The sequence below is a fragment of the Hemibagrus wyckioides genome, linkage group LG25 (genome assembly GCF_019097595.1).
Source record: "Hemibagrus wyckioides isolate EC202008001 linkage group LG25, SWU_Hwy_1.0, whole genome shotgun sequence".
NCBI lineage: Eukaryota > Metazoa > Chordata > Actinopteri > Siluriformes > Bagridae > Hemibagrus > Hemibagrus wyckioides.
Window position 1 is genome coordinate 818,756 of NC_080734.1, and position 15,232 is coordinate 833,987.

The window sequence follows — 15,232 nt, forward strand, 5'->3', positions numbered from 1 at the left end:
GGATTATAAATCATTATAAACACTAGTGTGGGGTTATAAATCATAATAAACACTGAGAGTGGGATTATAAATCATTATAAACACTAGTGTGGGGTTATAAATCATAATAAACACTGAGAGTGGGATTATAAATCATTATAAACACTTACTAAGTGCTTCCATGTATTCAATGTCATTTTCCATTTTCAATGCATCCATCCAAATGCATCCATTTTCAAATGATATTATTAAGCGTATTTTACTCAGGACAGCAGATTTTTTTTTCACTTGGGCTGTTGAGGGTGGGGTAGATGGGATGGGTGGGGATTTCTGAACTTGCAAATGTTTTTATAACAGTTTGGCTGTTATAAAAAAAATAATCAAAGAATAATTTGAATTGTCTTTCAAAATATTTTCTGAAATTTGCTTATAATTTGAAAGGAACCTTGAGAAAAAGCTTGAAGTAATTTAAACCAGTAGTCAAACTCCATATGTAAATTGTTAAATGTTACACATTTTTACATGAACTTGTATTTGGGTTATTATCACCCCTGATGATGAGGAATAAACATTAATTCTAGATGTTCTGTATTTCTACATAAATGTGATCTGAAATGTGATCAGATATTCATCCAAGTCCCACAACTAGATTATAAATGAAAACCCACTTAGACAAATGACACATTGTTAGAGTTTTTACTTTATATACATATTGAGCAAAATAATTTAACGTTAAATATCTTTGCCAGAAAAATGATCTGATCTTTGCTTTCAGTAACTGGTGTGACACTGTCCTGGGTTGGGAACGAGGAGACTGAAGGTATGTTTGGGAATCTTTATTTCCTGCTTTGTATTGTTTTTAATGACTTTATTTTCCATTTCATTACCATGGTGTCTGAATGCAGAAAACTCAACTTTAGATCAAATCCTTAAGTAGACACACACTTAACACACACTTAAATAGAAGAAATTAGACATGAAGATAATAGGATGTTTTGTACAAAGCAGGTAAGATAATCACTATATCAAATTTGATGAAATTTAAGTAGAATCCTAGAAAAAGTGCAAAATCTTCAATATTAAATATTTTAGATACAGTAATAATGAAAAACATCTCCTGAGAAAAGGCTGATCCTTCATTCACCTGACAGCTTGTGAGAAGAAAACCTCTATCCTGTTTCTCTCTAAAATGTTTAAGGAAAACTGCTTAAATGAATAACCTCTCATGGTCCACTTTATTAGGAACACCTGCACATTCATGCAGTTACCCAGTCTTGTATATTATTTCAATGTACTCTGTTTTTTCGTAATCATCTTTTTTTTTCTTCTAACCTAATTTGAATTCCTTTATTGTTTCATTTTTAGATGCCCTTTTTGTTGTCTGAGTTGCCAACTAATTTTCGTTGGTGTCACGCCCTGCGCCAACACTGAACCTGCACTTACGCAGTCCTTAGTTTTGATCTTGCGTCACTACCCTCCTCGTGGTAGAGCTACTCACCAGTTCCCCATTATCCCCACTCATTGGTAGCTATTTATACAGGATTTCTTTCCTAGACTCCTCGCTGGATTATTGCATGCCTCTAGTGTCCTATTCTCTTACAGTATTGCCACAGATTTCTTATTTTATGACCACGCTTTTCCCCTCAACTCACACTCTTGTCTCGCCCTTTGGATTACCCCTTTCTGGTTTATTGTCTCCTGAGTCTGACCCTGCTTTTCCCTCGACTCACATTCTTGCCTCGCCCCCTTGGATTTACTCTTTTGTTTTTCGGGTTTTGATTTTTGTCTGTTTTTTTCCTGGTTTTTGCTCCTTGCCTTTTTTTTCTGGATTTTTTGCGTGTTTTCTTTCTTTTCTGGATTATTTATGTGAGTTTATTTTTCAGGCATTTTTTCAGTTTTTCTATTTTTTGGTTTTTGCCTTTGGACTTGAGTCTTTATTCTGTGTTGTTTTGTTCTTTATTTTTGAGTTTCAGTTTCTGTTTTTCATTAAAGACTTCTTTTACCCTAATCTGCTGCCTCTCTCTGCATTTGGGGCCACTCAGCTACGTAGTCCCTGACAGAATAATCCAGCTAGAGTCATGGACTCAGCAGAGCCACACCAGCTTCAATCGGCAGTTGAGAACCGATGTGCTCTCCGCTCTTTTCACCATTGAGACCGCTGGCAGGTCAACCAATCCATTTTAGAGACTCTGTCTCTCATCCAACATCTGTGCCTGCAGAAACCTGTACCACCTCTACTTTCTTCTCCTGTTTCTGGACCTGCCACCATTCACGCCATAAACACTGAACCCTGTCTGCCTGCCCCACTCACATATGGTGGCAAACCCGGAACCTATTGCTCCTTTTTATTTCAGTGACCAGGGGTCATTGAACTCCAAGCCTCATCATTCCCTACTGAACAGTCTAAGCATTCAACATAAACCTTCCCACAGGTAGGGCTCAGGAATGGGCTACTGCCTTATGGGATGCTCAAACTCCATGTTTTGCTGACTTTGCTTTGTTCACCAGCGAAATGCGCCAAGTGTTTGATTGCTCCCACACAGGATGAAAGGCCATGGGGCAGATTCTTCTATGTAGAGTTTTGCACACTGGTGGCCTCTTGTGGCTGGGACAGTTGTGCGGATGAAACTGTTAAGGGTGAACTTTTTTCTGTGAGTTAACTGACCAACTACATGACAACTCACTGAACAACAGAGACAACAGAAAAGGACTTGCACTATGAGAGAACTGTCCTTTAAAAGGGGGATCCCCCCAGTATGGTTGGGGGTGTTAGGGGGCTCAGACCCAAGCTGCACCTTGACAACCCATTCTTGCCTCAACATCTGCATCTCCTATGACAACAGAACCCATTTCACCAAGGCGCTCATTGACTCTGGAGCTGACCAAGACCTGATCTGTGCCTCCCTGGTGGCTGATTTTAAGATTTCTTCAGTCCCTTTGCAACACCCTCTCCCTGTTCAAGCTTTCAATGGCAGCAGTCTTGAACCCATCACCCACTGCACTGTTCCTGTGTAGTTAAAGGTCTCCAGCAACCACAGATGCTCTCGTTCCTTGTGATGAAAAGACCACATACCCCATTCGTTCTCGGATGCCATTGACAACCATGATATTGACTGGATCAGGAATACAGTTGTTGATTGGAGCCCATCCTGTCTCTCCACCTGTCTCAGTTCCACCGCCTTTGAATCCATTCCACCCACCTCCAAGGAGAAGTTTCCTGACCTTTTCAAGGTTCCCCCTGAATACTCAGACCTTCGATTAGTTTTTAGCCAGACATGAGCAGTCTCTCAGCTATCAGCCTCCCCTCTTCCCCACCCAGGAACAGGAGGTATCAGTTCTGTCTACCCAAGTATTTACCCACCGGTGTAGGAGGATCTGGCAGAGAGAACGTTTACAGCTCCTCAGATCCGTCAGTGCCTACAAGCAGCAGGCAGATTTGCACCGCTCCACTCCTTAGTCATGCTTTTCACAAGGGACATCCCCATAAAGACCACATCCCACAAGCTTTCCCCCAAGTTATTGGCCCATGAAATTTTTGAGATAGTACATAGAAAATATTGTGACTGATGTTGCTGCAAGAATTGTGAATTCTTTACTGCATGCTGGCATAGAAGAAAACAACAAAGTAATGAAACTCTAATGCTGTTTGCCTTCTGTTGATATATATGGAAAGACCGAAAGTAAATTGTCTAAGGGAAAAATTTGAAACTAAACTAGACAGTGAAACTGGTGATCGTGTAGCGAGCCCGATGCACTGTGGCTCTGTAAAGTTTAAAACAGTAACCTGAAGTAGTGTGGTTTTGTCCAACGTACTGAGACAGCATTTTAAACTGAAGTTTTAAGCCTGAAGTACTGTGGCTAAGTAGACTGTTTTAAAATATAACACAGAAAAATCTGAAGCAGTGTGGTTTTGTCTGAAGTACTGTAATAGTGTTAGGATGCTGAATGAGAATCCACTTTATAGAATTAACAATAGCATGCTAAAGTCGTCTGTGGAAATATTGACCAATAATTTGGAGGAAGCAAAGGCTGCTTGTAAATTTCTTTAAAAAAAATGGCACAACTGAGCAAAACACCAGTAAGGTATCTATAGGTGGCACTTTGTGTAACCAAATTCCAGAAGTGCTAGATTTGGGTGAAGATAGCGATAAGAAATCAGAAACAGATTCTTGCTCAGTCCTTGATCAGTATTCTGACTGTACAGTTAAATTTTCCATGGCACCAATTCTCTCTACTGCAACTGTGTGCACTGGTGAAGGAGGGAAGAAACAAATGACCTTAGCATTAATGGCAGTAGGTGTTAGAATAGAGGCCGCAAGGCTTCCTTTAGAAATGAGGGCCAGGCTTCTGAAGATAGAAAGGAAAGATCACCCCCTCATGACTCCTAGTGTGTTATTCATGTGGCAAAGAAGGACATACACTATATTGCCAAAAGTATTCGCTCACCTGCCTTGACTCGCATATGAACTTAAGTGACATCCCATTCCTAATCCATAGGGTTCAATATGACGTCGGTCCACCCTTTGCAGCTATAACAGCTTCAACTCTTCTGGGAAGGCTGTCCACAAGGTTTAGGAGTGTGTTTATGGGAATTTTTGACCATTCTTCCAGAAGGGCATTTGTGAGGTCACACACTGATGTTGGACGAGAAGGCCTGGCTCTCCGTCTCCGCTCTAATTCATCCCAAAGGTGTTCTATCGGGTTGAGGTCAGGACTCTGTGCAGGCCAGTCAAGTTCATCCACACCAGACTCTGTCATCCATGTCTTTATGGACCTTGCTTTGGTCACTGGTGCACAGTCATGTTGGAAGAGGAAGGGGCCAGCTCCAAACTGTTCCCACAAAGTTGGGAGCATGGAATTGTCCAAAATGTCTTGGTATGCTGAAGCATTCAGAGTTCCTTTCACTGGAACTAAGGGGCCAAGCCCAGCTCCTGAAAAACAACCCCACACCATAATCCCCCCTCCACCAAACTTTACACTTGGCACAATGCAGTCAGACAAGTACCGTTCTCCTGGCAACCGCCAAACCCAGACTCGTCCATCAGATTGCCAGATGGAGAAGCGCGATTCGCCACTCCAGAGAACGCGTCTCCACTGCTCTAGAGTCCAGTGGCGGCGTGCTTTACACCACTGCATCCGACGCTTTGCATTGCACTTGGTGATGTATGGCTTGGATGCAGCTGCTCGGCCATGGAAACCCATTCCAAACCATTGAAGCTCTCTGCACACTGTTCTTGAGCTAATCTGAAGGCCACATGAAGTTTGGAGGTCTGTAGAAAGTTGGCGACCTCTTCGCACTATGCGCCTCAGCATCCGCTGACCCCGCTCCGTCAGTTTCCGTGGCCTACCACTTCGTGGCTGAGTTGCTGTCGTTCCCAAACACTTCCACGTTCTTATAATACAGCTGACAGTTGACTGTGGAATATTTAGGAGCGAGGAAATTTCACGACTGGATTTGTTGCACAGGTGGCATCCTATCACAGTTCCACGCTGGAATTCACTGAGCTCCTGAGAGCGACCCATTCTTTTACAAATGTTTGTAAAAACAGTCTGCATGCCTAGGTGCTTGATTTTATACACCTGTGGCCATGGAAGTGATTGGAACACCTGATTCTGATTATTTGGATGGGTGAGCGAATACTTTTGGCAATATAGTGTATTTCCTGAGAATGGAAATTTTCTCATAAGAGAACAGACCCAAAATTTATTTAAATCAGTTACAGGCTACTGTAAACAGACTGAGTAAGGAACTCAAGAATATGCGTGCTCCTTGCCTGCTTTTTATCACCAAGCCACTCAACAAAGTTGCACGGTCTGAAAAATAAGATGTATTTTGGTCAGGATGTGCATCATCACAAAGTTGAAATAAGTGATGAAGTCATGGTAAAGATCTACCAACCTAAGGGCCCATGGTCCACTAACTGGGTGAGACCATGCAGAGATTCTTTTATTCAAGCTCCCTGACCTGCACTCAATCCACAACAAGCTGTGCTGGACCAAGGCCAGGAAGATCGTGAAGGACCTCAGCCACTCCAACAATGGACTTTTCTCACTGTTGAGGTCAGGGAAGTGCTTCCGCTCCCTGAAGGCCAACACTGAGAGACTGAGGAGAAGCTTCTTCCCGCAGGCTATACAGTCTCTCAACCAGAACTTCACATAGGACTCAGCTGATTAGACCTACTTCACACACGTGTTGGAAAACTCCAACCAACCACACTGCACATTTGCACATTTCAGGACTGTGCACACAATACAAAAACATAACATACATGTTGCACAGTCTGCTCCCATTTACACACAAAGAGGACTTGTGCACATTCCACTTCATGACTACCCCGTACCACTGCTGTCTGCACCTTGGACACTATTGCACACTACACACTATTCACTTTATATAATTTTGTATAATACAGTTGTTACATTTAACACTTCCTTTATATATTCTATTTTATATACATATTCTATATACATATATACCCTGCCTTACTTTATTTATATTTATTATATTTTATTATATTTTTATTCTATTTTATTTTATTTTTACCTACTGTGAACTTGTTGTTTTTATATTTTATATTTCGTATTTTTCATATAATTTGTTTTTATATTTTGTATTTTTATATTTTATCCTTGTCTTTTTTACTGTCCTTATTCCTTTTCCTTTTTTCCTTTTCAAGGGTCAATACAAACAGTCGTGTAAGCATTTCACTGCATATCATACTGTGTACAATTACGTATGTGACAAATAAAATTTGAGTTTGAATTTGAATTCAGTCTGCAAGCTCTGCCACAAAACTAAAGACCGACAACATGTTAAGAGATGGTCCCATAAAGATCAATGAAAACCATAAAAATCTGATGGCAATCATGAGTGGCCATGGAAATAGGCAAGTATGTATTGTATGTGTTTGTAATGTTTTCTTTATTCTGTGTATAAGGAGGGGGGACATAGTCTAATTCCTGGTCAATGGGTAATGATTCACAAACCTCAAAGATTATGGAATCAAGGTGGGAAAGTCCACCATTGGAATCAAGGTGGGAAAGTACATTTAAAGTTCTTTTAGCAACTAATGCAGCAGTTAAGGTAACAGGGAAAAATAAATGTATTCATGTGAACCACTGCAAATTAGCTAATATGCCTAGAGATTAGGGATAGATGGCAGTTGTGTTTTTCAGAGTCCAGATATGGCAGGACTAGGGTTTTTAGGCTCTAGCCTGTCACCTGAGGATGAAGACATGAACATTCCACCACTAATAAACACTATAGTGTCCTGCCAGCATTAAATAGGGACAGCTTTATTGGCAGTTAGGCATAGTTTGTTTAAAATCTTTTCTTCACTAAGATATGCTTTCTTTTTCTCTTGTGTGTGATTGCAGGTGTTCCAGCATTCCAGTGAAAGATGAAAGACCCTACTGCACTGGCCACCAAGATGGACATGCCTGAACATCCACAGAACACAGCAACAGCCACCACTTCCACAAGATCTCAATGTCAAAAAAAATTCATACTTCAAAAAAAAGATTTATACTTCACCATAAACTCCTATTCTGTCATCTTAAGTAATGGAGCCTGTATACAGAATGCTGAATTAATGATTAATGAAAAGTTTATTTTGTGATCAAATATGATCAAGGGGGGATTGGAAGATTATGTGTATCATTAATCTAATATATTTACATTGTAACTGGCTCTCAGATTCAATCAACTGTGTCTGTGGGTGTTTCATCAAGATGGCCCATACAGGCGATAGGTGTGGACCAGGTGATGGCCCATACAGAAGATGGGTGTGGGCCAGACGACACACAAAGGACATTCAGTTTTTCTGTATTGAGGACCCTCCACGGGAGGTCCTTACAGTTCTATATTCTTGTATAAAGATCTGTCTCACATAGTTAAGATATTTTGAAGACCGACAAGCCAACATCACTGTTGAAGACCCGCTACACGGCTACCTTCAATAAATTCTTCTCCCCAAAAGAATTCTTGTCAAGCTTACTTATTTTTGCTATTAGAGAAATCTAATACATTGGAGGACCACACACACCACTGCTCTGCCAAATACAGCAAAATCTAATACCAATTTTCCATTACCAAGTTCATCAATCCCTGTGTGGTGAGACTGTGCCTGCCCTTGGCCATTCGCCACATCAACCCCACCTTTCACATCTCTCAGCTCAAACGCCTAGTTACATGCCCCCTTTCCTTTCCCTCCCTAACTCCCTCCCTCCCTCCCCCGCCTTCTCAGGTCATCGACGGGGAGAAGTGTACATGGTTAGCAAAATGCTCAAGTCTCGTTGCAGAGGATGCAGTCTGCAATTTCTTGTGGGTTGGGAGGGCTGTGAACCTGAAGAAAGGAGTTTTTCCTGCCAGGTTCAATTGCGATCCTACCCTGATCTCTAACTTCCACAAACATTACCCGGAGGCATCCCCACTCAATGGCAGATATTTATACAGGCTTTTTTCTTGAACTCCTCCCTGGATTATAGCATGCCTCTAGTATCCGACTTTCTCACGAGTTTGTCATGGATTTCTCATTTTTTGACCTTGCTTTTTTTCTTGACTCATGCTCTTGTCTAGCCCTTTGGATTACCACTTTATGGACTATTGTTTGGGTTTTTGTCTGTTTTTCCCTAGTTTTTGCTCTGTGCCTTTTTTCTGGATTTTCTGGATGTTTACTTTCTGTTCCGGATTATTTTTGTGAGTCTATTTTTCAGGTATTTTCTCATTGTTTCTATTTTTTGGTTTTTACCTTTGGACTCATGTCTTCTTTAACGTTATCTGCTGCCTCTCTCTGCATTTGGGTCCATTCAGCCACATAGCCCCTGTCAGTTGGATTGAATATGGTGACAATAAAATACCTTATCTTAATCAGCCAATCATATGACAGCGGCACAACACATAAGATCTCTAGAGATATGCTGATTTATCAGATTTGCTGTAGTTCTGGAAGCTCTCTTTTAACACAGGTTGAAATATTACCAATATAATATTATAGTAATAATATTACTAATATAATTTGATGTAATTTACATTCTAATTTAAGAGTGGTCTGTTTTAAGGTGTGTCTGATCTCTACACCATCTTTTCTCTCTCCCTACTGGATGGACACAGCTGCTGTTCTCAGAGGATCTTCTTATTTTTCAGGGTTTAAAATATTTTGTTTAGCTTGGGGAAAAGACACAGGCTCTATATTGTGAACTCTGAGTCTCAACTCGTTGCAGCTAGCAGACGGTGGAATTAGCCTTCTTGTCTTCCCCCTGTCCCTGGCTCTAGACCTGTTCAATTATTATTTTAATGGTATTTCATATATTTACTTACCTTCAAAATGGAAACTGTGAGACATTTTGTTAAATAAAATACCAAAGACCATAAATTACATAAAAACTGATTTAATACAGCAAAAATATCTTTAAAATCAATCATAAATTAGAATTTTTGGGTTCATTCGGATAAAATCCTGAGTCTCGTTGCTGCTGCTGCCTCTAGAGCTGAATTCAGGGAAGAGATGCTAAAGAACCACACAGAGACAGTGATTGAATAGCAGAACTCTTCGAAATTTAAAAAGATAAACAGGGAGTATTTATACAGAAGAAAGGTATAATCTTCATTATTATCTATAGGTGAACAAAAGAAGTCAGCAGAAACAGATGTGGTGGTTGACGTGTTCACTGGTAGTTTTGTGAGTTTATTATCAAAAGGCCTATCTAAGATACGGAAGACGGAACTGTTACTGAGTGTCTGTGTTCAGCACATGTTCTCAAAACAGAACAGAAAGATTTTCTAGAACAAAACAAAGGATATCACGGAAATAAGATGAGGTCAAACAAACGGTGACACACACTCAGCCAAGGGCCAGAGTCAGCCCAGAACAGAACGTGCCTAGATATAGAATATATCAATAAATGCTGTGAATTGAAGAGCTTTTGTAATTATTTTCTAAAACAAACTGTTAAATTCATTAATGCCTAACTGCCCTCACATGAGCATAAATAAATGTAAACACAATCACTCTGTCTGACATCTCCACAAAGATCTTTTCATCAAGCATGGATCTAATGAATTTCTCAGTGACTTCTTTATACAAATCCAAAAGCCCCAGAACCCTGTCTCACTCCATAAAGAAGATTATTAATCATGTTATTTACACATTAATACAAATATCTATATAATGTTCTCTTATGTGTTGTGCTTTTATGAATCAGTGTCACACATAATGCATATCTCATTTTCTCCAGATCTTTTTTGAATACAGTTTTTGCAGATTTTCATGAAGTTTCCAACCCAAGTGTCAGGACATTTGGATTAATAATTAATCTTTATCTTCATTTACATAGATGTTGTTCCTCCTTCTGGTAGGTCATTTGATCATCTTAAAAGTGTACACACATACAATATCCCCAAATTTTAAAGTCTAAAAAATACAATAAATATAACTTCCAGCAAAGAGAACGCTGGAGCATTGTGGCTGTCGCTTCTTCGGCTGGTTTTGGTTGTTTAATTGTTTTAAGTTGTTTTAAATTTTATTATTATTTTACACCTTGTTCTGTATCACTGTGTCTTACACTAGCCACCTTGTGAACATTACTGCTGAACTTGGATTTACAGTGTGGGATTACATGGTGCTTTGTTCTACGGCTTGTCTACAGCTTTCCATCCTTCACGGCTGCTACATTGGTGCTCTTAGTTCCATGAATCTGACCGGAGACTTTGTTTTGTGTCCTGGATTGTGTATTCCCTATACAGTGTAGAGTGTCGACGTACTTGAATGTTACGTCGTGTAGCCTGCTGAATCTATTGCTTCTATCATGTGCATCTGCCTGAGAACCTTTGTCATCTTTATTTAACTCTGACTGGGCTTTGTAGTGAGCAGATTCTTAAGTACTTGGATCTTGACATTATAAGGTACTTTCTTTCTGAACTTCTCTCATTGGAACATGAACTGTCTCCTAAAATTTGTGTTCAATGAACCTTACGGTCACCTCACCTATTGTGTAGACAGAAGTATTGTAACAGAGGGTCACGGCGGAGCTTTTATACAACTGATGCTGGAGTTAAAGTTTTATGTTCCCGTTCTGCACGTTTCGGAATTCAAACTCACTCTCGCTGTGGCATTTGCACTGCAAATCTATCTTATCCTCCAATATCTACTAACTGTTTTAATGTCTGTTCACTGAACAATATGACTGCTCTACTTCATGATATCATCTTGGACAAAAAAACTTTTTTCTGTATTTGTGAAACTTGGCACCAGCAAAATGACTTCATAATCTTCATTTGATTACTCCATCTGATTATACATACATTGATAGACCAAGACTAACCTGAAAAATAGGGGCCCTTGCTGTTATCTTTAGATCTGTTGTATCTGTGACTGAAATTGCCACTCCTAGTGTAATAACATTTGAGTGTATTGCTTTCAGAGTTAATTGTGCCTCCCCTGTTCTTATTCTGTTTATTTCCCCTAAATCAAATCCACTGTTTATTGATGAACTTAATGAACTCCTTGTTTTGGTTAGTTCTGTTTCTTTAGCTATGATCCTTGTTGGTGACATTAGTATTCATGTGGATAATTTAACTTGTCATCAAACTGTGAGTTTTCTGGAGACACTTGATCTTTTTAACTTGACCTAGCATGTTAATTTTCCTACCCACAACAAAGGTCACATACTTGATCTGTGTTCTGTTGGTGTTGACATCAACCAGCTTGATAATCATGAGATTTTTATTAGTGACTATAACCTTCTTACTTTTAATATGTCCCTTCTACAAGATTATTTTCTCAGAAGAAAGTAAATAGGTTTAGGAATGTTAAAAATATTGATCCTAATAGTTTCTAACATCTGATTTCTGAGCATTCAACAAGTTATACTGTTGATGATTACAATTTCATTTTATCTTCTACCTTGGATATCCATGCTCCTATGAAGGAACGTGTTGTCTCATCCACAAAATAATCTCCTTGGTATACAAATGAGCTTAAGGCACTCAAGGTTTAAAACAGGCAACTTGAGTGGCAATACAAAAAATCAAGCTTAACAGTTCATGAGCTTATGTATGATGAGCATTTAATTCAGTATGGTGAGGCCCTTAATGTGGCAAGAGCTGAATATTATTCACGTATTATAAGTGATGATGTTGCAAATCCAAACAAGATTTTTAAGACTATTAACAAGATTTTAAAACCAAACAAGTTACCCCCATGTTCTTCTGTTCAGCAGTATAACAAGTTTCTTAATTTTTTGTGGATGAAATTTAATTTATCTATAAGTCTATTGGTTCTTCCCCCAGCTCTGTGCTCCCTGAGGTTCTTCCACCAAGTATTCCTATGGTTTTGTTCTCTAGCTTTGCAACAATTACCATTGATGACATCTCAAAATTAGTGTTGACAATGAACTCAACCACTTGTATCCTTGATCCTGTTCCAACTACTGTTCTTAAAGGTTGTCTGATGACAACTCTCTTATTACTGGGATTTTTCCATGTAAACTCAAGGCTGCAGCTATCACACCATTCCTTAAAAAGCCTGGATGTGACATGTCTGATCTAACAAATTACAGGCCCATCTCAAATCTTCCTTTTCTGGCTAAAGTCCTGGAATGTGTTGTTATGGCACAATTACATTCTCACTTGTCATTAAACTACCTTTTAGAGCCTTTTCCAATCAGGGTTTAGGTCGGGGCACAGTACTGAGGCCACTCTGGTTCGTGTTATGAATGACCTCCTGGTCTCAGCTGACTCTGGTGCCTCTACTATTTTGGTTTTGTTAGACCTGAGTGCAGCATTTGACACGGTATGTCACTCTATATTACTGGATAGACTAAAGATTTGGCTCAGTATCTCTGGCACTGTGTTTGATTGGTTGAGATCCTACCTTACAAATAGAACAGTTTGTAGTTCTGGGAAACAGCAAATCAGACATTAGTCAGGTCAAATATGCTGTGCCTCAGGGTTCTTTTTTGAGGCCCATAGTATTTAGCATTTATATGCTTCCTCTGGGGCAAATCATTAGGAAACATGGCCTTAGGTATCATTTTTATGCTGGTGATACCCAAAAATGCATCAGTTCAAAGTGTGATGTTACCTTTCTGAATATTTGCAGGACATAAAGTTATGGATGCTTCAAAACTTTCTAAAATTAAATAGCTCCAAGACTGAGGTTCTTCTTATTGGCACACCAGCAGCCATCCACAAATGTAGCAGCTTTAATCTGTCACTGGATAACAGCTCTATACTGCCGTCTACACAAGCTCATAACCTTGGTGTGAAATTTGATGATCATTTGACATTTAAGACTCACATTAGGAGTTTTACTAAATTAGCATTGCTAGGATTAGGTTTTTCCTTTCTACACCTGATACTGAAAGACTCATCCATGCTTTTATCACTTAAAGACTTGATTAATGCAAATCTCTCTACATTGGTCTACAAGCAAAATCTATCAAATGGCTAGAATATATTCAGCATCATGGCAGCACATTAGTGGTGTTCTCAGTAATTTGCACTGGCTTCCAGTTCAATCGCATATTGAGTTTAAAACGCTTGTTTTACCTTAAAAAGCTGTGTATGAATTGGCTCCTTCATATGTTTGTGATTTAGTTACCCCTTATACGCCTTCTCGTCCTCTCCTCTCTGTTGATTCTCTTCTTTATCAGCCCCACTCCAGATTAAAAACTATGGGACAGAGAGCCTGCTCTCATGCCGCTTCTTGCTTCCTTTCCGTACTTTTAAGAAACTGTTGAAAACCCACCTCTTTAAAATTGCTTATCATGATTAAGCAGTTGATTAGGGTTTTGATTTGATTTATTTTATTGTTTTATATTGTATTTTTTATTTTAATTGTTTTTTACATTGTTGTATAGCCTTGGGTATGAGAAAAGCACATTGTAAATAAAATGTATTATTAAGTCCCAAAGCCCCAGAACGCTGTTTCACTCCATAAAGAAGACCATTAATCATCTCATTTACACATTAATACAAATATCTATATAATATTCTCTTGTGTGTTGTGCTTTTATGAATCAGTGTCACACATAATGCATATCACGTTTATCCAGATCTTTATTGAATTTAGATTTTGCAGATTTTCATTAACTGTTTCCAGCCCAAGTGTCAGGACATATGGATGAATAATTAATTTTTAGCTTCATCTTCATAGATGTCGTTCCTCCTTCTGGTAGGTCATTAGATCCTCTCATAAGTGCACACAGATACAATATCCCCAAATTTTAAAGTCTAAAAAATACAAGAAATATACTATTATCTCTGATTTTAAAAAGCATATAAAACTCAAACAGAAAGCAATAAATGTAGAAATATTCTTACTAAAATCAGTTTCCCGTCCTGGATTTCATAAATGGATGTGTTCTCTTTATCATCCCACTTCTGCAGATGTACAAGTTTACCTCCTTCCAAGTTCCAAACAGACTGAAAACAGTTTGTTATTTTAGGAGACGTCAAAGCTAGTGCATACTTTTATTCTGGCTAACTTGGAAAGATAAGTTCTTTCAAACATGTCAGAAATGAAATATAGAGTAAAGAGTTTCAGGAAACGTTAGCTGTTTAACTTACTTTGCAGACTCTGAAGTCTAAGGTGCTTTCGTCGAATTCCTGACCCAGTTTGAATGTGAGTGTGAAACATCTGTTGCTGGCCTCGTACATTTTAATTTTCATGATTATATCATCTCCATCTTGTGAAAATATAACCCCTGACTTCATGTTCCACAAATACTCTCTCATCGCAGGTGGCATGCCTATAAAAATATATGCTTAATAAATGATTGCTTAAAATCTAAACAAAATTATTATTTAACTGTTAAAATACAATGATGCCACAAATAACATGAAAAAGCTTAAAGAGTGGGATTATAAATCATTATAAACACTGAGAGTGGGATTATAAATCATTATAAACACTTACCGAGTGCTTCCATGTATTCATTGATATTTTCCCTAGCGACCACTGTCCAACTGCCGAAAAATGCATCCATTTTCAAATGAAATTATTAAGCGTATTTTACCCAGGACGGCAGATTTTTTTTCACTTCTAATTTAGACAGTGCACCAAGATTATTTATACTTTTTAGTGTAATGAGGTGGGCAGTGGGGTGGGGTAGGTGGGGTTAGTGGAGATTTCTGAGCTTGCAAATGTTTCAACTGATAAATGTTAATTCAGTTCCAGTATTTTTATAACAGTTTGGCTGATCTTTGTGATTCTCATAATCAGACTTGGAAACTAAGAACAATTTGAATTGT

General features: G+C 38.8%; 1 protein-coding gene across 1 annotated transcript; it reads right to left on the reverse strand.

The window, feature by feature from the left end:
• Positions 1-14,035: 14,035 nt before the first annotated feature.
• LOC131345791 (fatty acid-binding protein, brain-like) lies at positions 14,036-15,017 on the reverse strand. Its single transcript, XM_058378852.1, has 4 exons — positions 14,898-15,017; positions 14,549-14,730; positions 14,303-14,404; positions 14,036-14,212 (listed from the first exon to the last, which is right to left on the reverse strand). Exons 1-4 carry the CDS (start codon positions 14,965-14,967, stop codon positions 14,162-14,164), a joined length of 405 nt encoding a protein of 134 aa, XP_058234835.1. The 5' UTR covers positions 14,968-15,017; the 3' UTR covers positions 14,036-14,161.
• Between the last annotated feature and the right edge of the window lie 215 nt (positions 15,018-15,232).